General features: G+C 41.1%; 1 protein-coding gene across 14 annotated transcripts in view; it reads right to left on the reverse strand.

Annotated features, from left to right (window-relative positions):
* The window catches only part of ZMYND11 (zinc finger MYND-type containing 11), a 74,225-nt gene that overhangs the window by 26,169 nt on the left and 25,067 nt on the right, over positions 1 to 22,989 (reverse strand). For 5 of the 14 annotated variants that reach the window (XM_078865899.1, XM_078865897.1, XM_078865902.1 and 2 more), the window contains exons 3-4: positions 16,760 to 16,867; positions 736 to 895 (exon numbers count right to left, since the gene is read on the reverse strand). In XM_078865899.1, the coding sequence (XP_078722025.1) occupies positions 736 to 895; positions 16,760 to 16,867 (268 nt within the window). Of the gene's footprint in view, positions 1 to 735; positions 896 to 16,759; positions 16,868 to 17,419; positions 17,456 to 22,989 lie in introns of those variants that run through there. The other 9 variants (XM_078865903.1, XM_078865909.1, XM_078865907.1 and 6 more) reach the window with 4 other exon arrangements.

A 22,989-nucleotide genomic window follows, 5' to 3' on the forward strand; every position in this document is an offset into this window, starting at 1 on the left:
ATACATAAATATTAGAAAATATTAACCATTTCATATTTTCCGACGACAATCATTGTAATGTGCAATAGAAATTAAGTTGTGGATATGTCTGCTACAAAAGTTTGCTCAAGATGAATGCGCAAAATAAGTCTTGTACAAAAAGTTAATAAACAGTGCATATTACCCTGCTATGGCAAATGGATCAGATTAAGAAAATGAAACAAAATGCGAAAGTGTGAATAAATACACACTTGGAAACTGAGAATGAGGGACACATGGGTTGGAAAACAGTTAGGTTAAAGACATAATTTTGACTGTTAACAAATGTGGACCTGGGCAAGATACTTTTCTAGAAGGAATGATGGCCGGTGGTCGACACTAACGATGGAGTGGCAACCAAGGGAGGGAACGTGCCCGACAGGACGTCCACGACAGTGGGGGGGGGGAGCAATGAAATCAGTTCGTGTGCAGGTTGCGAGGCGAATAGTTATAGCGCAAGGTCATGAGAGATGGTGGTGCCGGCTTGGACAGGTCTTCATTCAGCGGTACATTGTCTGACGATAACGGTGAGGAAAGCCCAGCCGACTTGACAATTAACAAGAGGAATAGACACAAAGCTCACAAACACACACACACACAATTTCTCATCAGGTTGTTTGGGTGACAATGGGAGATTTGGTAGACGTGAATGCAAGATAAATGTTTGCTGAACAAAGAAATGTAGTTGTAGAAAGGCAGTAGAGGCGAGTTCCTTACATTATCCTCCCCAGGAAGCCAATATCCTTCCTGCTCAATGCCCAGCTTGGAGCCCTTACAGCCGACAGTCATCGTCTCCACGATCAGGCCATCCTTCACAGCCAGTCCCAGCTGACGAGACGTCTCCTTGGGATGCATGCTGTAAATGCGTGCCACGTGCCTTCATGTCAACATACACACAAAGACAAAGATCCCCCATGTCAGCTACATAGACTGTTGGGGCAGGTTCTGTAGGTGGGCACCTCTTAAAAGTGGCGGCGTACAAGGTGTTCGTCTGGCCAGCACGACACTTGTCTTTCTTTGTCTCCCCAGTGATGATGTTTCTACACTATCATGTACATAAAAACCTTGCCCATCGCGGGTTTTCCCATCGTAGATTTGACTATTTGCGCAAAATGTATTGAGGTACGGTTCGCCGATTGCACACCTGTGGCTAGATTATTCGTCGTTTTGACTGAGATTCCCGTAAAAAACGCATCTAAAAAAATAGTGCACTCCAACTGTACTGCTCGCGATGATGCTCTATGGAAGAATACACACGCCATCATCATCATTCATAGCAAGCAAGTATTTTACCTTGTTCTTCCTTAAACAGCATATGTACTGGACATGTCATTAACCTTTATTTTCAGGTTTACTTTAAGGTATACAATACCGTACACATTCAAAATACTTCCCTAGTTTCCTATATGCCTCTCCATATTGCGGCTATTTTCAAGATCGTAAACCCCGCAATGGGCAAGGTTTTAGTGTATTCATTGAAGGCCACCTGATGCTAACCGTGGCCAAGAATCAAACTCGGGTGTTCACCTGGGTTCAGGTAACAATGCTGCTACGCACTCCACAAAACGGATATGCGCACACCGCGTACGCAACATATACGCACAAAATGCAAAGGAGTCACAAATTACATGTCAAATTGACAATCACATTTTCTCGACATCCATTAAAAAATGTTACTCACAAAAATTGTTTTTTTCTTGATGCCGACATAGTTTAAAAGAACAAGTTTGACATCAAAATCATCCTCAAAAGGTTATCAAATGTATTTGACATACCCGTCTAATTTAAATTATGTGTTAGTAAAGGGAATATGAAAGTACACAGAAATCTAAGTTTCACAGCAGTGTTCTCATTTGAAGAAAAACGTTAATACTATAATACCAAATACTGAGGAATGACCTTCAAGTCAAACACATCTTAATTTACATTATGCCACATACACACGCAACACAAAGACGTGACCATCTGAACTAAATGAATAAACAATTTTAAGTATAAAAATTCCACATTGCATTTGTGGAACGAAATCGGCAAACATGAGGCCACATATGTTCAGCTACATTCCTAGGCCTACCTGCCAAACATTGCTTTTATATCAACCAATGAATAAAAACCACATGCACACAGAAAAAAATAGATTCTGTACAGCTGGGTAAAACCTTTGGTTTCCCACAAAGGTCCACGATTATTTTGTTGATGCAAAGCTCCAAAGTGTAAACTACATATTCAGTGTTGACTGGGATATCCTGTGTGCATGGTGCAAGAACAACATAGCTTTCTAGCGCAATGGGGCATCAGTTTGGTCTAAAATATGCATCTCCATTTGAATGTACCATTAAGCCTATATTGGTTTCTTAGCCTTTTTTTATCACTGCAGCTGTCACCGTTAAAGTGGAATCAAGTGATTTTTCAAATAGTTCTTAACTTTTAACACGCATTTAAATGCTGGAAATGTTACTGTTAAATCTAGTGTTATTAACATCATACCATTAAATATTCCACTCATGGCTAATGTGTACTCTTGTGAAGGGAGCCGAGATGAGTAGAGTTGGCATAAATCATAATAGACAAACAAGAACAGACGTTCAAAAAGATGCTTGCAATTTCATAGGGTGGCACAGCTGCATTGATATTAAGCCGTCCAAAATGTCATAGAAAATATGACCTTTTATAAATATAGCAATTGGTCAGGGACTGGCATAGATTTATTTATTCAACAAGGCTCAAGTATCGGGACACTATTCCAGGATAATTCTGCTTCAAGATGATTGGTGAATCCCATTAACTAATGTTTTGCACAAGGGAGGAAACTAGAGTATCTATATAAACCCATACGTACACAGCGTTAATACTCAAGCAGATTCAAAACCCATTGCTGTAATCTCCTGGCCATCTAACGTCCCATCAGATTTCAGAGTTTCACTAATGTGTGATCCCCCCCTCTTGGACCAAAAATGCTTATTCTCACTTGCATGCAGATTCAGAATCACTGAGTATTGAGAACAAAGTCTGGACTTTTGCCATCAGCAATGCTCGTTTTCATAGCATAATTAAGGCCATATTTTTCTCCACAAGAAGAAAGCCTCTTCTGTTGGGCCCTCACTTCCTGAGAGGGATTTGTCGCAAGTTGAGTGGGGGGCAAAAATAATGTGGCATGCATCATGCCTGACACGTTCCCACAAACTCTTCCAGTGCTTTTCCATTAATCGTTAACATGGGCAATAACTGCCAGCAGGTTGAGTGACTTTATATTTTATTATTCTCCGTCTGAACTCTCTACACCTATAGAGATGTCTTGCAAATGTTTGCGATGCGTTTAACTCTTAGTGGACCAACACCAAGGCCAGTTAACCACGCAATGAAAACAGATTGCACAAGATTTTTCCGTAGAAATTACGTAATGCAAGAATCAGAGAAAATTACAAATAACAGAAAGAAATAACATATAGTTACCGGATCCTCAAGTTATCAACCAGGCTTAGTTCTGTAACAGCTGATTTGACTAAAAAGTCCCTCGGCAGCCTTCATGAGTAATGATTCCAATAAACACCCCCTAACATGGAAAAGTCACTCACACCTGTATTACAGCTGTTAATTGCTTTGACTTCCAGCAGATAAATAGAGTGTAGATTAGTGGCAGGAAATCTCATACAATTCACGCTGCCATTTGGTATTAGTGGCAGCCAAGAGCAGGCATACAAACAGTGTGACTAAATTGAACAGCAGCTCCAACAGCTACATTCCCAGACTCAAGCAGCATCCTGTAAGCTTAACACTTGCACCTGCAACTCTCACAACACTGCGACTGGTTGTGTTCCATACAACATCTGTCAGGGCGAGTCTCCACCTCTGACCAACAGGATGACCAGTTTCCAGATTGCATGTGCTATTTCATAAGCTGTGCATGTAAGAAAATTTGCTGCGAGCTTGAATATTCGTAGATATATTATTTCGTTTAAAAGGGATTTGTTTTTGGAATTATTGCAGTAAAATGTAATTAAAACCAGACTTTGCTGCCAAATTAAAGACCATATAAGCCTATTACTGACAAAAAATACTGTCATGTTATTATATTGGGATCTAGGCAAGGGAATTGTTTTTATATTTTATTTTAGATGGCAAAAATTTTGCAGTTGTTGTATAGGTACATCTATTGCTATTGGGATTGTCTCATGCTGCAACAAGGTTTAGTAATTTCATACTATATAACTGATGTTGTGATCTATACAGAAGGTTAAGCAGTGGGGGAAGCAAGTGTTAGAGACACGCCTGGAAGGAATACAAATGTAAGGATTATTTTTCTAGAAACCAACATTATATTAATTCGTACCTGAGGATTTGGATAGATTTTAAAGTAAGACTGGCAAACAAGATATCATTTTTGATTGAAAAAAAATGAAAGCATTAAAAGTTTAGACGAAGCATTTGCACACTTTTCAACAAAAACCTACACATTTTTATTGCGAAATGAGTCACCACCGACCCCACCAACACATGATAACACTCAATCACTGGCTCTATGCTAAATAATTGTGGTTTTTATTATTATTGCACTTATTTACCCAGGAAATCCTTCTGGAGTGTCAATACTTTTCAGGAAGGGGACAATATTGCTGTGTGATCCCAATTCAATAATTTTCAGGTATTTTGTCAGCATTGGAATGTTTGGCCAAGAGCAGTTACACTGGGTTTTTTTATATTCGCCATGAACAAAACTGGAGAACCTGGAGAAACCCATGCAGAACAGCAGGAGAACATACAAACTCAACACAGAAAGGTACAGGAGTCTGGAATAGAACCCAGGCCTGTCGTCATCCAAGGCGCAACTTTACCACTGTGCCACCCTGCCATCCTTCATGTGCCAGGCACTCAGGTAGATTATATATTATATACTATGGAATGCAGATTATACCTGGACCTACGATACACTTTTATTGAAAGCCATCCTACAGCACTGTATCCAACAGCAAAAAACTCAAGTCGTAAAGAGGCACCCAGCACACTTAGATGGGTGGGCACACCTTGAATTAATTTACGGTGAATTTTTTTTTTTTAAATTAAGGTCTTCGTAAGTCAAGAACTGCACAGGTTCACATATATGCATGTGACAGGTATGCATGCCAACATCACATGTCCTCTGTATATCGTGAGCCAGACATATCAAAGCGAACAGTCTGCCGAGGTTTTTTACAAATGAGACACTCGGGTAAGCAGCTGGACCCGGAGGGTGAGTGTGGCACGAACGCTGCCTTGACTTATCATGGCGCATTTCGCTCCAACTCCCCATCATGCTGGTTTTGCAAAAGCCTGGAAAAAAAACGGTTGCTGGCAGCAATGATAGTCCTACCTCCCCACTCGCACACCTGGACATTAACCAAGCACTCGAGAGCAGAGGTCGCAAACGGGTTTTGATTCCTTACCCGTACCCATACCCGGCCGCACCAGGGTCGCAAACGGGTACCCGTACCCTACCCGATACCCGGCTACCCGGCTACCCGTACCCGGCCGGGTATCGGGTGGGGTATGGGTACCCGATTGCGACCTCTGGAATGAAGCCATGTTGCAGGCGCGGGTGGGTTGATTCTAGGCACTTGAATTGTGAGAAAAGACAAGACGTTGGGAAATGAGTGACAAACGGTTACACACCAGTTACTCACGGCCTACCCGTACCCGGCCGCACCAGGGTCGCAAACGGGTACCCGCACCCATACCCGGCCGGGTACGGGTAGACAGGTATCGGGTAGGGTACGGGTATCGGGTACCCGGTTGCGACCTCTGCTCGAGAGTGGCATTTTCTGTCAAGTTCTGGCTGGAGCGAGTGCTGGTGCACTGTAGTTGGAACATGCTCAGATGATAGTGTCAGGCCATGGCTCCTGCGGAGGAACACCATAAGAGGCACCCCCTCACACATCCACCACAGAGCCAGGTCTTCCTGCAAAAGAGACTTTTGTCTTGGCGGTGCCTCACCTGCTTGTAAGTGCATGATCTTGATAAATGTTAGTTTATTGATCACGTTATCAAATTATGGAATAATAAAATAACACCACTGGAGTAAAAAAAAAAATCGAATTGATTAATATTCATGGAGGTGCAACAATTATTAATATCTAAATTCATTCATGTATAATATATACATTTAAAACTTGTAAACTATTTAGTACAGTTAATGTGTGTAAATGTTTAACAACAATTCAGCTGCTCTCTCCAGCGCAATGAGGAAATAATAGGGGTATATTTTTACTGCTCTTTCATACATATAAATCAACCCAGTAATAACCGCACTCTACTCCATCCAGTCTCAATCTTGCCTCAATCTTGCCTCACAGCACTTCATACTACCAGTAATGATCGTGAACGAAATGTTATTCTTGTTGATCTATGTAAACAAGTACTATCATAAAGTGTTTAATAATTGAAATAAAAACATGAACGAAACGTGTTAAGGCATTAACGCAGCACACTCATAACTCGGAAGGGGATATGAGAGATGTCTAATAATAACAACGCTGGTCGCTCAATTCTATAAATATGTTATGAACACTGTTCCATCTCTGACAGAACTCAACCAAGTGCTCAGCCAACTTTTAACGCCACGACGAGCGATGGATGAACTTCGCCGGCCGGCTCCATCAGAGAACTCTCCCTCCCCTCCACTGTACGACATGCAAACATTGCCTCAACATGGCGTGCGGCGTCGGCCAAACACAAACCATCTGGCCACGTGACTGCACAAAGCAGGGCACCGCATTTTCACGCGCAAAACAAACGTGCCTCGTGATGGGCACACTTCACGGCGGTCGGCCATTGAAGACACTCTGCCAGCAGCGGCACGTCGGTTTCCGTGACGACCGCCTATCGTTACCACGGCAACTGGTACACTATTGGCCGAGCATGGCGCGGTGGGGGGGGTGAGGTGATCGAGTGGTCGGAATGAGGCGAACTCGACGTTCGAGGGCCAGAGGCGGTTGTCTCAGAGAATTCATTCACGAGCAACGTGGCAGACGGAGGGGGGGGGGGGCGTAAATGCTGCAGCGCTGTACCACTGGATTAGACGTGCAGCGTGGTGTGCTACATGAACAAGTGGGATGCTGTGAGCCGTGCACGACATTCCAATTGACCTTGGAAGCTCCACACAATGGAGTGAGACATTCCCGGCTATGGTGTTGTGGGAAATGATTCCCCATTAAACCCGTGAACCTAGCTTGAAACCTTGGACTTTATATGCCAAACCTTTTTGTCATTGATTTTGACGATTGAAAATTATTATCAAAAGGCTGGGGGGGGGGGGGGGCACCCGTCTGATTAAATCGTTCAGCTCGATGTTAAAAGGCCACAATGTGCCATTCATTAAAGCACCAATTAAAAATATGTCAAAATGGCTGTAAAAACCATTGGGAAAAGCACATCTCATCCATTCCTTACAATAAATATTAAGCCGTTCAAAAATGTTCAGGCTTTACTGTGTCAAGATAAGGCCAAGGTGTTAAGCGTGGAGGTCTATCCTCTTAGACCAAGACCTTTCAAGTAAGCACCAACTCTCCGCCATCAGTCCAAAGACTTAACAAAAGTAAACGTAAAATGAATTCAAGTTTAACACGTAGGCTTTTGCGACCAATATCATCCATAAGGTTTTTTGGTTAGATCGCATAAATATATGTGTCGTTAAAACCCGCCACCACCCGACACAGCCAACTAGTAAGGGTTGTCACGTAAACAGAACAAGCCAATTCGTCACTATTACAGCACAACGGTGTGTTGGAGAGCCAAGCCACAACATTTACAATCACAGTATGACATTTTGGCAGTAATTACAACTAGCTTCATCAGGCAACAGCCAGATTTGTGGAAAAGTCTTACTGTTTCGTTCCTTATTTAGCGGCGTAGATGTGTTGACCACGCTTCTGCTCTCTTGCACAATGTGGGGGGGGGGGGATTACTGAGGCAACTTACATTATGCATGTGCATTATGCAGGCCCTTGGAACTTGTCCTTCCTGTCTATTGTGTTTATTAAAATATTCCTACCAACGGTAATCCCTATTGAAGTACGCTGCTCTTTGTAGGAATGCATTTAAATAATGTATTATTTGATGATTCGCTTCCACGCAGCACTAAGGCGGTAGCTATCCGAACGGTTAAATTTATTTTGATTTCTTTCAATTTCGGACGAATGATCAGCACGAGACTAAAAGAACATCAGATAAATATTACGTTCTCCCAAATACAACTGTCAGCAGTAGCAGAACACGCGTGCCAACAAGGACACTCAATTGATTTTGATAATGTTGAAGTGTTGTGCAAAACTAGCTACGACTGGCCAAGACGAATTAAATAATCTATCGAAATTGAAAGAAACGTCGTACTCTGATTGTAAATGTTGTGGCTTGGCTCTCCAACACACTGGTGTGCTGTACTAGTGACGAATTGGCATGTTCTGTTTACGTGACAACCATTACTAGTTGGCTGTGTCGGGTGGTGGCGGGTTTTAACGACACATTTATATATTTACGCGATCTAACCCAAAAACCTCTATGATAAATAAATTAAATTTTATACACAAGAACCTGGTGTATTTTCATCACCTGCCGCATGGATTGAAGCAGAGATACTCTTGATCAATTCAATAAGTACACACATGCCAATGATACCCAAGACTATTTTAAATACAATTTACTCATGACAGACTTTGCAAAACTGTTCCTGTTGTCAGGGAACTCAACAAGTCACTTATTTCAGTTAGCAATAGTTAGAAAAGCCATGCCAAGGCGAGATAATGTATTAAGATTGTGGTACCTTTTCCCAGCACATTATGGCTGATCGTTTTCTTGTTCAGTGCACCAAAAATATATTTCAAATGGTTTATTTTGACTTACACTGCACTGTGCTATTGGTCCAATGCAAGAAAATGGTGACAAGCTAGCGACCTGTATATCAGATTATTATTTAATGACACTGCATTGGCAGTGGTGCATAAGCACAATTAACAAAAAAAAAACATAAATAACACTGCATTAAAAGAAAAGAATGCTATGAAGGGCCATTGGAAAACAATGAAATGTGCCTTGCTTCCCAAATTCTCATCATTATTGGCTCCTGTATCCGAGACTGAATAAGACAGACATACCACCATGTTAGTCAACGCACACCAATGGCATGTTGTATTGAACAAACTTTAGCTTCATTACATTGCAGTGAATATTCAAGACTATTAACGGACTGCACATGTCACACAACCTATACACCACTCACTGCTGCAACCAAGAAGCAATCTTAGGGCTAAAAAATAATGCAAATCTTCATTGCCATTGTGTTCTGGAAAGAGCCAAGGTGGCGATATCCAAATGTTAAAATAACCTTTGCCTAATTGCAAAAGGTGTATGCTATTTAATCCAACACAGCAAACTACTAAATAAACATGGGTTCAAATTTGCCCAGATGAGCAGTGAAATCTATAAGATGCTATTTGAGGCTCCATAGTAACTTGCAATGGTTAACACCCAAATAGAACACGGATCCAATCTGTACCCAGGCACACCCAATACCAAACAGACGACTGGGAATGGAATAAATTACAAGGGTTTAACAGTCAAATATTTATAAGAACCAATGAAGAATGTTTAACCAGCCAGGAATAACATTGCACCGCAGGCTTAGCTACTAAGAATACAAGTGTTTCACTACAGTACTGCCTAGTCCCCATACCACATAATGCAATGCTGAAGTTGACAGTTCCACAAGATTGGAAATTCCATTTACATACCAAACCTACTGCAGTTGTGCATTTAGATTCCAATAACGTATAGCAGCTCAGTTTTCGCAGGTAAATATAGACACAGCCACTATACCTTTGAGCACAAAACACAATTGTTTTCAGATTCCCAGATCACCCTTGCAAAAGAGGAAATGTTTCATGTCTGAATGGATAAATTTCATCACCTTGTTAATAAGGGACCCAATAGATTAACATTAAAATAATGTTGCCAGCAAATAAACCTCTGGGAAATGCAAACCTGAACCAAACCTGAAACAACGTGCACTATAAATGTTGAAAGTAACTCCGACAGAAGAAGGGGATGAAGCTGAATGAGTATGGGCCAAGCGAGTACATGTTCAAATGGCTCTCCACATGTTAAACATAGGGGTTAACAAAGCTGTGGCTAAGGCACTTGGTGCCAGCCTTAATCCAACAGGAATGTGTGGGTAAGCTTTGAACACGGGTGCCACGACCAGCCAAAACGACCAAGCTGCAGCGTGCCAGGGGCATACTATTACAGGGATATCAACACAAGCGTTTACATGTTTGCATATGCCGAGAGTAAACATATAGTGAATTGCTCTGCTTGACAATGTTAACTCGCCAACGTTGGAGCAGAGTGCTTTGTGAAGTAATTTTTACTTTTGAAATTTTTCCAACATCGGATGTGGCAATGTGGAATCGCCTCTGTCGATATGTTAGTAACAGTGGGACAACGCTGGAACAACCAGTACGTGGAGAACGAAAAAATGCTACGAAGAAAAATACACGTCATCACCTATTCATAGACTTGATCATGAAAGTATTATTTTGCCAAACATAACTTATTTCTCATGACATGAAGGTACAATAATGCATTACTGACACTATTACTATTTTAATGAGAAATCATCGTGCAAAATATTTTATCAGGCAGATGCTCTTCATTTCTGCTTGATAATGTGAATTGATCCCACATAACCTGCGGCCAGAATAAATTGGGAAAAACCATTTAGAAACACAAAGTGTAAAACATCATGAGCTCAAGTTGGACTTGAGGCTGTAATGCCAAACCCTCAATAAGTGACATTTACCCCAAAAATAATATGGAATACATAGTTTTACCCAGTAGGTGAATCCAACAATATCAGCAGTACAGCTCACAAAATGACAATGAAATACTTATTAGGTTTTAATGGCATATTAATCATATGTTAAACTCAGTACCAATTGCCTTCTCTTGTGTTTTTTTTTTAATCTGGGGATGCACAAAAGAAACATCGCATCCCATCATGGCACAGCAGCATAGGGCTATTAATTATTTATTTCCAACTATAGAGAATAACTGTTTTAACGTGCAGGCTGAGTTGCTTGCTAATCCTTTCATTGTTCTGCCCATGCCTTTTGTTGCCTTCTTACTGCATGTTCCCTGATTTAATGCCCTCCGATGGCAAATTCCAGGAACATTAATCTCAACAGCCGCTTGTCCTTCACAGGGGATGACCCAATCACTCGCTTGTGGGTGTCAAAAAAAGCCCGTGACGACATCCAGGACACCGAGTCACTTTATAGCTGCAGGGGCTACACTCACACGCCAACATTTCCATAAACGATTCCAACCCCCAGACAGGACGAAGGGTAATGGCTTCTGCAAAAAATGACAACTTAAACACCCTTTAATATGTTATCATTTAGACGTTTTGGATTTTCTAAATTTTAAGGATAAATTCAGATCTTTTTGCATTTTGCTTTTTCAGGTAATTTATGTGATGTAAGAGTTCACTGCGTCTTCGTGCTAGGAAAAGGGACGTAACCTGATGCCACATGGATTCACTTTTGGTGGAAAAAGCATGACCATGCAAGTGGTCATATTTTCAGATCAATCCAAAAATAGACATGTTCCCAAAATTGTTTAAACCTAAACATCACTTGGCCAGGAATTGAACTCAGATTGCCAGATTCAGTGCAGTGTACTACAGTGTGCTAACCACAGTACTACGACTTCGCTCTACAAATATATAATGCAAATGTTAACGATTACTATCTTAACAGATTCGAGGTCCCAGCACTGTTGTAGATGTGGCAGCATGCATTTCAAGATTGCTTCGGTGACTACCGCTAGCAGAAGGCACACATGCAGGGGTACCTGTTGATTACTCATGGTCAATGGCAAGAACCATATTTACAGCCCAGAAGAGTGACGTTCCCAGTGTTTTTACAGGCTCCCTTGAATAGCCACTGTTTTAAAAGCAAGCTATAAACATACTCGTGCCGTGTAGCTGAATGTGAGGAATGATTAATATTCCAGTTGATTAGCAGAACGAGCCAGCCGTCGCTTATCCAAAGTGTCCACAGCTGGTGCGACCATCACAATTACCAATTCACAGCTGACCATGAAATTTACATTAAATCTATGTTTCATAAGAGAAGCAGACGCTATGAAAATTAAGTTGGCACATATTACTAAAATGTATTCTTTATTATTCAAATAAAGCACTATTATGAAGCAAATATAGATTATTTTTTTGTTGTTGAAATATGTGAACAACAAGATTGCTTGACTAAGGGTGCGACTGTGATCAGGATAAAGTTTACATTTCTATCATAATTGGAGCACGATACTAATATCATACCCATCACTATGACCCACTGCACAAAATCTATTAGGTCACAATGTCTTAAAAGATGTTGCCTCTCTTCAACCTTTTCTTTTAAAAAAACGCATCTATTTTTTCTCGGCGACGAATCACTTTTAAACCAACAACGATGCTATGAACCAGTTCCAGCTTTTCAAGCAGTACATTTGTAGAGAAGTAGTGGGTGAGGTCACATCACGTCACGCTCTCCCTCGGAGTGGCGTCGCAGAACGTGTCAGGCAGACCTTGGGGGACGGTGACGTCATGTCCCCCGGAGGGTATTTAAAGGGAGACCCTTGACGTAACCGGGGGTCGTCGGGGGTAGGAGTGGGGACTCGGGGTAGGTGATCCTCACACGAGGCAAAGGGAGGCTACTCCGCCCGCCCGGCCGAGGTTGGGGTAGTCCCGGGCCAGGGCAGGGAGGAGAGCCGAGTTAGCCGCGTTGTAGGATTCACAGTACCCTGTCCCCTGGGGAGCTATAGGCTAGGGTGGATTGGTTAGGCGTAATCCCTTAATAAACTCGGCGTGAGCCCCTAACAGAACCTGCCTCTGAGTTGTAACTTGCGCCGCAACACATTTAAAAACTGGTACAGAAACAAGTTGGTACCATACGTATGTCCTTCAAGTGTACCTCACGATTTAAAATAAAACAAAAGTTTTAGATAAACTCGATTTACACAAAGCAAAATTATTTGATCCTCAAAATAAAGAAAAAGTGAAAAAGCGAATCCCTAAAGCTTAGCTATTGTAAACTGTCAAGTCAAGTAAATTACATGCTTCATATCCATTGTAACATCTAATTCTCTAAAAAAATAGTGATTATGATTTAATTTAATTATATATTCATAGGAAGCTCATTCATTAAGGTGGTGTCCATAGATAGGTCCCAGGTAAAATGCTCTCCTCTGTTTCTGTCTTGCACCGTTATCTTCATCTGCCCTCACGTCCGTCCTTGTGGAACAGCTTCAGGCATCAGTGTTCTTTACTTTCCTGTTGGTCTTTTCTTAAAGAATCTTCCCTCAACCACCTCTGTGAGCAAGCCGTTCCCTCTCACTACTACTCACCTAATCATCTACTTCTTCAATTATCCAGCAAAGACATTTGGTTAGAAATTAATTAATCTTTCTGAAGGCTACCTTGGTTATTCCAATTTTGGTTCCAATTTCTCGAGAACACCATCCATCAGATGTGGTAATGGTGCCCAAGTAACAAAACGCTTGCACTTCTTCTTATCCGTGAACAAATCGCAAGTATTCGGTAGCAGCTTCGCTATTATTTTGTAAAATCACCGTGGATAAGAGTTGTCCTGTAAAATATTCAACTCTTAAAAGAGTTTTGAAATAAAGTACATTAATGAAATAAAAACTTCCTTAATACATTCAATTCATTTTCAAACAAAATGCCTTGGTATTTTTTTGTAATTAAGGTGCACACACGCTGAACACATCTAGGGAAACATGAAGTGCAGAGAAGCAAGTTGCAGCGAATGGCATGCAGAATTTTGCAGATGTGCTGCATTGTGAAATACAAATGCACTTTTGTTGAGCAAAAAAATTTACCCTGTCATATGTTGCAATAAATAAGTTAAATTAACTAAATTGTGCAATCATTAATTTGTCGATTGTTGCTTGCCCACAAATTGTTTTATTTCTATTCTTTGTGCAACACAGAAATTATTCTGGTCTCGTATTAGTGCACATTTTCTGCATAAAAGTTCCTACCCGCTTACTAAAGATTCATTAAATACCACTTTTATGTGAAAAATGAGCCAACGATATTTTCCATTACCCCCACTTGCCATGGCCAAACAGGAAATTGTCCATGAAGTTTAGCCAAATTGAGCCAACAAATAAAAGGAAAAAGCTTCGTTGCATTTCTGCTTGTTACGTTTCAAGTTGTAACATATCATTATGTCCGTCAAATTCCTGCAAATGTTGGTCATCACAATTGCCAATGCAAAGACATTCAAAAGTATATTTTTTACTCAACATGTAAAAATAAATTTCCGTACATTTGCCATTCCTACGAATCCATACTGATATAACCTACTGTCATCTGCTAACACTTGCAACAATCGCACATTAATGTGCCCAAATCTATGTACTAATTAACTTATTTAATTAATGACGAAGAGTCTGGTGTAAGCACCATATTTGCCTGAAGGTATGGTAACGCCCTGGGAGCCGAAGTCTCCACCATTCGTCACCAGAGAGTGTGTCACCCAGACCCAAAGAATCGGCACCCAGAACCACAGCAATTAAAAATGGGAAGGACTGTGACGTATACACAAAACACGTATTTATGGGGCAAGTATAAAAATACTTTCTATTACGCTGTGACCACAACTCCCATGATTCCATACAGATTGGATATGTACCAGCACATTCACAAAAGAAGATAGAAGACTCCCCTACAGCACAGCCGGACAAAACAGCACTGCCAAAAGACACCTTCACTGAAGCTAACGTAATCCAACCAACAGTGCTTAATAAATGAATAGGAAACCATCCTGGGGTTGTCACCTTGCAGATGAACTCCAAGGAGATTCCTGATGTACAAGCCCACAAGGCTGCCATTCCATTGGTGGAATGCACATGTTAAATAATGTGACCTGGAGACGGCCTCCTGCAAAGCTCCCACAGAGTGATATACAATGCTTCCAGCAAACTACCAGCCAAGGCTTAAAAGTCAAGGCCAATTTTTTTATCTGTCAAACGATCACAAACAACTGCCCCAGGACAGAAGACCCTGAATGTGCACTCCTCAACCTTAGGAGCTTCCATTAGATCTGGAAGGTCAGCCCTCCTGTGCCTTCTACAGACCTTCCCCCGAGGCAACGTCCCTTATGAGCATAGCCAAGAGCTCCTTTAAAGCAGACATGACATCCCCTGAAGACCAGGCTGCCACATGGTCAAGGGCTTACTTTGCTCTGCGGTTCCTCTCTCAGCTCAGCCCTGCACTTTGCTGAGCTCTGAAGTCGCTGTTTCAGACTAAGGCACAAAGGTGGCTCAAGCCCAGATAGCTTCAACAACTAGTTATTACCGGTGAAAATGCACACAAGCAATGCTAACCAAACACTACACTGTGGCGTGGTACAATACCAATACTCCAAATTTTTCACATGATTATTTCTTTCAGATTACATTTTTCAATAAGAAATATTCATAATGGTGTGCATGCAGACTGCTCTTTTTAATGAAAACAACACCCAGCAAAACAGCCAAACTGGGAGCAAGCCATGGTCGTGAACCCCACCAGAGCACGCTTATTAAATGCATATGCTCCGAAGCTATGCTAAAGTAAACTGAAAACTGCCAAGCAACTGATCTTCTGCACTATTCTTTATTCTTGTTGACCAAGTACAGGTTCGTATGATCTGACTGAGTACCAAGCGAAATCACGATGGATGATGTGGAAAGGCACTTGCAGGTACCAGTTCTCTAGATCCCGGGTTTACCAATCTACCAATCTCCATTGAGGACTGGCAGGAGACCATGGCACTCAGGTCATACCATTTCTTCTGGCAAGTGTAGTGCTCACACTACACTAGGAGTAATTGATGAAACTTAATAAAAATTATGAATTAGTAACAACATAAATGGAGGTACAATTACGTGCAAATTATGTGATTGTTGTTAGAAGACAATGGCTTGACAGGAGTGGCGGTGACTTTGTTAGAAGCTTTGGTGCCGCGGCAGAATATATTCGACGGCAGTGCTGCCAAAATGTTATAAAATGTCGTAGAAGCAAGCAAGACGAAAGCAGGTTGAGAAGCAATAGGCGAGGGGGACAAATCCTGCAGGTTGTGGCATGTTTTTTTCAATGAACTAATTTTATACAATTATTGTTTTCTAATTCTCTAGGTCCTAAGGGGCCACATATATCAATTGGTCAAGACTTGGTAGCCAGGTTCGAATGACCAAAGGTCTGCAATACAATAAGATTATTTTACAATCTGAACATTGCGTGGCCCCAGGGGTTATTCATTATTGCAATGTCACGAGCACAGCACGCATGCACTTGAGAGCAGCAATAGGAGCTGTATGCTTTCACACACAGCAAGGTAAATGAACCAGATTACAGTTCCTAAGCATCAATAAAAACAGCAGTAAGCACATGTACGAATACAACTAAACCACTAGTAGAGGATGGGAAGGATAGAAAAGTGGAAAGGACCATTAATACATTATTAAAATTCCTATTTATTGTGTAAAAGCAATTGCAATTACTAGACCGTTCTTTTTTCTACACACAACATCCAAAGTGGGTGAGTGTATACAGACATTTGCACCTCAAAAAAATAAAGGAGGAAATACACATTGATATTGTCACCTGGGAACTCTCCCTGCCTTACAGTGTGCGCTTAAATGATACCTGGCCTTGTGCCCGCCTGGAGTGTCGAAGCCTTCTAACCCTCGGCCGGCAGCACGGCCCCATCCACTGGCCATCCTCGACTCGCTCGCCTGTTGTTCCACGTAGAACCTGCAGAGGCTCAAGTTACCTTCACGTTATACTTTCCCACCCCTGCCCAAGCTCAGCGGGGTGGGGGCGATTGTGTTATCCCTGCTGAGAAGCATTCCTGTCCTTAGAGAGGTTATGGGGAGGGGGGATGGGCAAGGTAGGGGCTGGGGGAAGAGGGCTGGGGATGGTTGGCACCTCGCTTTGCCTTGCAACAAAAACTCACTGCACAGACCGAACGACCAGTGTGCATTAGAAACACTTAACGCACACAGTTAACATTTTACTGTTATATTAATTAATTAAAACATTATTTTCTCAATACAGAATTCTTAAAATGCCAACTTTGATTGAAAATGATGAAAAAGTGGTAAAAAAAAATAACGTCTATGTTTTTAATACATTTACACAAACAACATTTTACTTGCTAAAATAAGAGTTCAAATTGTGGAAACAAGAACTACTGCAAAAAAAAACTGCCGAAGCACTACAAGTATCTTGTATCTAAAACTAGCGGACTGATAAATATCTGTCGTGTCACGTGAATGTTTTGGAAATGAGGACAAGTCTACGCACCCACCCATAGGGCACGTTCCCCCTCTACGCTGCCCAATGCACACCACATTCCTGGCAAGTGCCTTGCACGCACGGGGCGGTACAGTGACCGTCAGCCAGGGCCCTCCCAGTAGCCAAACGAGCAACCCGTGAAGCGTCGTGTGACACACATGCATTCCTGCCTCCACAGCGAGGCCAGCTTTCATCACTCGATTGACGACACAAACGTATCTCTCAGCACCACACGCGCTCACAGTGCAAGCCCAACAACAGATAGCGGGGTGCATCTCTGGCGTGAGAGCAGCAAATCAAGCCAAACAAAAGGGCACGGCCTGCGGTCCAGTAATGATTTCGCACCGATCCCAGGCACGGGTGTTGTTACACATTGGAGTGTGACCAATCGTCCGTGTGCAGAGTCATAATGAGCCAACCAACATTTCCCAGAAGGCACGCGCGCATCATGCATCACATCAACCAATTAATGTGCTCTGCGGACGATAACTATTGAAACGGTTTAGTTTGGACGTCAGGTCACAACAACCTACAAAACAGCCCACAACCCTGCGTGTGTTATATAAGGCACCAGAAAAAAAAGTGTCTGAAATTTTAGTCGTACGATTTCTCAACATGCACTTTACAGTTTTCTTTAATAGGTTCAATGATCTGCTGAAATAAATTTCCCTTGGTTGGTATGATGACTGTCTTTGTTTAATCTGACATTATTTCCAATTTTTTTAAAAAATGTACACCTTTATTTCTCCAACCAATGTTTCAGAAATCATCTTATGCCACTGACATCACATCTGCTTGCCTGACGCCTCCTGTTATGTATTTCATCACGTTCCTCAAGCAATTTAAGTGCAGCTATTCCAACTTTACAAATTCTCTGTAATTTCGAAATATTTTTTGATTTAGGCCTTCTTATTGAGAGCTCGGATGAGTGCGCCAATTTACTTTGTCAAATGTATTCAGCAAAGGCTCAAACTAATTATGAGTAAATCATAAGTCATGTACAAATATATTTTTGGAGGGACAGCTGAAAACAGAGTATTTATATCTAATAAGAATTACTGAAGTCATACCAGGAGCATTTTATTAAATATAAAGATAAGTGAGATCAGGTTAGAGTACTTTTACTAAAAGGAGCAGTGAAAATAAACATACGAATGTGTGCAAATAAGAACATTCCAATGAGTGCATGTTACCTACGGCTGACAATTATTGGAACAAAAAAAGTGCACACTTGGAATTATACTGGCAGACATAAAAATGCAAGTATCAAAGAATAATAAAAAATATAGAAATAATGGTAACTGTGGGAGAAAAAAAAGATGTGAACTTGGTCCGGGTACATCTTTAACAAGGCATGAATGGCTCGTGATAAAAAAAAAAACTGCTTGAGTAGCAACTAAACGTGGGTTACATACCGAAGACAAAAGGTTATGGCAGAGGCAAATGGAAAGCTCATGTGCAGGAGCTAGGTAAGATTGTTGAATCACGGGAGCATGAGGGATGGTGACGATTTGATGAAGCCTTCATCCAACAGTGGATAGAGCATGGTTGATGGTGACACATGCACGGTGATCCTCGTCTTAAAAAAAGTGTAAGGTTGTACCAGACAGCATGATGAGAGTAGAATATTATGCTGCTGGATGTTAACAGCCACAAATGCACCATATTTGTCAATTGAAATCAAATTTCCCCCAGGCGAGCAGCTAACGAAGGTACAGTTAGTGTGGCTGAATTAGCAAACTGAGTATCTATACTCAATAATTATGCCTATAGCACTATATATTACAGTTATAAAGCCAAACGTTGTTCCACACAAACGATCTCATTTTCTTCTCCGTTTCATTTTAATCACGAATGAACAAGAAAATGTTTCTTCTTGTACTGGAGATCTAAATGATACACAATGGCACGCAAACAAACATTCCATTCGCACACAATACCACATTAATGGATGATATATACAGGGTGGGCCATAAGTAACTACAGTACCTAATATGTTTTGCCTATAACTTTAGAAAAATGAAAGAAAAACACAAACTCCCTTTGTTGAAATAATTGAACAATTGTTTCTGAAATAAATTTCAACTATTCTTGCACGCTGCTGAGGTCTATACCGGTTCATCATAAACTCCCAAACTTCTACTTCATTTATGCAACAAAATAAACAGATTAATTTCACACAAAATTTCACTATTTCAAATCAGGTAGTTACTTATGGCCCACCCTGTAGAAGTAAAGTGAACAAACTGCAGCTTGCTGTCAATCAAGCAGGGAAAGTCACAGGAAAAGTATAAATATCCAAGCTTAAGAATGCCAGAGCTTAAATTAAACCAGTTTGTAGCTCCATCTTCAAAAGCATCAACATTTCCACGTTAGGCAACAGATTCTGCATAATAATGTGCTCTACCCTGAAGGATCTCAACAAAATAAAATGACACCTTGTGGTAATTAAAATTTCAACAACACCTGAAGCGTACTTGCTCTGGGCTCACACTCATCTAAATGGATGAAAGCACTGACAGATTGCCTGCAGACACTCGTCATTTCCAAAGTAGAAACGAGGACAATGTTCTGGGTCAACAGTTGCCAGCAATGATCACTGGCAATGCTTTAATACAAGCAACTATCAGGACTTCGTACAGCATTGGCAAACAATATTGAAACCAGGGGGGGGGGGAGTTTGTTGAAAAGTGTGCTTGAGGAATAAATATTGGACTACAGAGTAGTCACATAACTGGTGTTTGAAATGATAAGCTGCCATTCCATGGTAAATACAATTAAGGGGAGGAGCATTACAAATTTGGGTCACTTCATTTTTTTTTAATAGTGTGGCAACTACCACAATGCAAAAATATTATTGCACTAAAATTGGCCATATATACATCGGCCTTAAGAGTAAACATTGGCTTACAATAGCGGTCGACCTGGATACACATGCATCGTCACTGCGTACCATACCGGATGCTTACACTGGTGCTGGATTGCACTATGTTGATGCACACAAGTCGGAGGTGTAAGCTCAGCTGCAGAATCTAAGGACACCCACTCAACCAAACTCAATGACAACACCTGCAAGAGCCAACACAGGACAAATGAAGGGTACAAGACAATGGATCACTCTGAAGCTTAGGCAATTTATGGCCTTGGATTAACACAGTGAGGCCAGACAGATAAAGGTGCTGTCTGTATGCAGCTTATTGATAGGTGCAGAAAGTGCTGAAGCACCCAGAGTCCCTGGAACAAACTGAGTGGACCGCAGTGCTCCGTTAACCTCTGGCTGTGGTTAACCAGAAGGAATAACGGGATGTTATAGCTGCAGCAGGAACCATCTGCTAACCACATAAGGCCACAAGTGAAAAGGAATATTGCGAGATGGAGAAAATAAGTAACAAGTCTGACACCATACAGTTCCAGTATGAAAAAGGTCCTCGTTATTTAACCAAATTCGGGCAAAATGTCTTAACAGTTAATCGTAGCTCAGTATTTATGTTGAGGATTGAATCCACTGCTCCCTTTGACCAAAATGCTGAGTGTTTCTATCAAGTGCAAAAATGCTTTTTACGTATTCTTACTGCACCGATTAAAAGTCCATCTCTTTCTAATTTCAACACTAATTCGCCATAAACAGGAGGGATTAATTCACACCGAATGAGCCTTTAATACACGTTAAGACCCAAATCCTCTTAGAAATACATGCACCAAGCCCAGCCTTGGTATGCATCACAAACCAGCAAAGGTAGGCCATTGCAACGAACCCCAGGAGATAAGATGAAGCTGAAACAATCATCCACGGATATGGCACACACTCCGTGCCCCCACTTCACCGTAGCAGTGGATGGTGTGCCATGCTCCTCTGTGAAGCAAGATGAATGTGTAAGAGTCATTGTACATACTAACACAGTTTACCTACACAACAGCTATTGGCCATAACCCAGGCTGATTTTAAGATATTCAAGCAAATAAGAGCCCATTGGTGATGTCCATTCACAATCAGAATCTTTTTTTTTTATCCTGGAGCAATCTGATGATCTTTGAAGCTCTTTTTCACAGCTGTTCAGTAGGGACAGGTCAGCAAGTTACAACAACAAACAATACAGAAAACATTAGGAGTGCAATCTAAACAAAAATGTAAACAAGTCACTGAAAATAAATACGTAAAAATAAAGTATATAAGCACAAATTGCATAAGTACATACATTCCTGCCCCGATTTTTCAACACTAGATGCAACCTTGGGCAAGGCAACAAAGCAACAATAAAAACAAACCCAGACCACACCAAGACAACACCCAGTCCCACAACAAAATTGCACGTAAAATAACTATCGACATGCATGTAAGGATCAAAGTTACAAATCACATTTGCAAATGTCATTGTATCCAGTACTCATTTTCTACTTTGGGATATCTGAACCTTATGGCAGGACCCGGGGTCCGGAATAAACGAAAAAAAAAGCGTTCTGTATTTATTTATTTATTTTTTTTTGGCAACTCCGTCCAACCGCGCACATAAACTCCGCGACCCACCTGGCGCGGATCATTCTGTTGTCATGTCGTCCACGCACAGCGTGGACGAATGTGCAGAAGAAACAAAACATTGAAACTTTGACTAGTACATCGTGTAGAGCTCGTCGAGAGGAATAGATTGCCGTATCGTTCGCCTTGGGATCCCGCCATAAGGTTCATTTATTGAAGGAAGACTTACGATGTTGACGGAGGAAACAAGGTTCCAAAACTTTGGTGCTGCAATGGCAAAGGTGTTGTTACCTATTCCAATTCTTGTTCACGGGATAGTTAAAAGCCAATTAGATGGACGTCTTAGGTTTCTTGGGTTTGACAATGGGGTTAATCAATTAGCTCAGTATAGTGAAGATTTTCCAATAAGTATTTTATGGATGAACAAGGCCCAATGTGGATGTCTTCCTGCATAAAACGATGCGAGACTGGATTTAAGTGTCGGTAACAATGGTAGGTCCTGTATAGTACATCCAGTGCAAATCGAAGAGCAGATGTAAAGAGCGGCAACTACCACAATGTTTAAGGTTTCATTTGTTGCTGATCTGCAAACAGCCCAGTTGTCAAAAAGTTGCAAAATTATAGCTTCAACACTTTGCAGGCAATTGAATGGGAAAACAATATTTGTTTTTGTATAAAACCCCTATTTTTTCTTTGCTTTCCTTTGAGATATGATCAGTAAGTGTTTGCAATGTAAGTTGACTCGGCCAACCCAAGTATTTTAAGCACTCTGTTCAATGATGCTGTTTCTGATATCCGTAATAGGTGAAGAAAAAAGAGCATGAAATTTTAATGACAACAATTGATATTGAATCAAGTGGATATCATTTTGGAGATATTTCTTGACTTTGATTGGAGATTTACCAGTTACTAGCATGAGTGTCATCAGTAAACAGATTAAATTCTGAGCGATATAAGCTTAGTCCAAGATCGTTTAAAAATAAGAACAGAATTGGACCCAGCACAGAACCCTGTGGAACACCCTTTGTTATTTTAATATTTCTGGACGAGATGTTATCACCATGCACCTTTTGAGAATGGTCTGAGAGGTTACTCTTAAACCATT

Source organism: Lampetra fluviatilis, chromosome 21, assembly GCF_964198595.1.
Source record: "Lampetra fluviatilis chromosome 21, kcLamFluv1.1, whole genome shotgun sequence".
NCBI lineage: Eukaryota > Metazoa > Chordata > Hyperoartia > Petromyzontiformes > Petromyzontidae > Lampetra > Lampetra fluviatilis.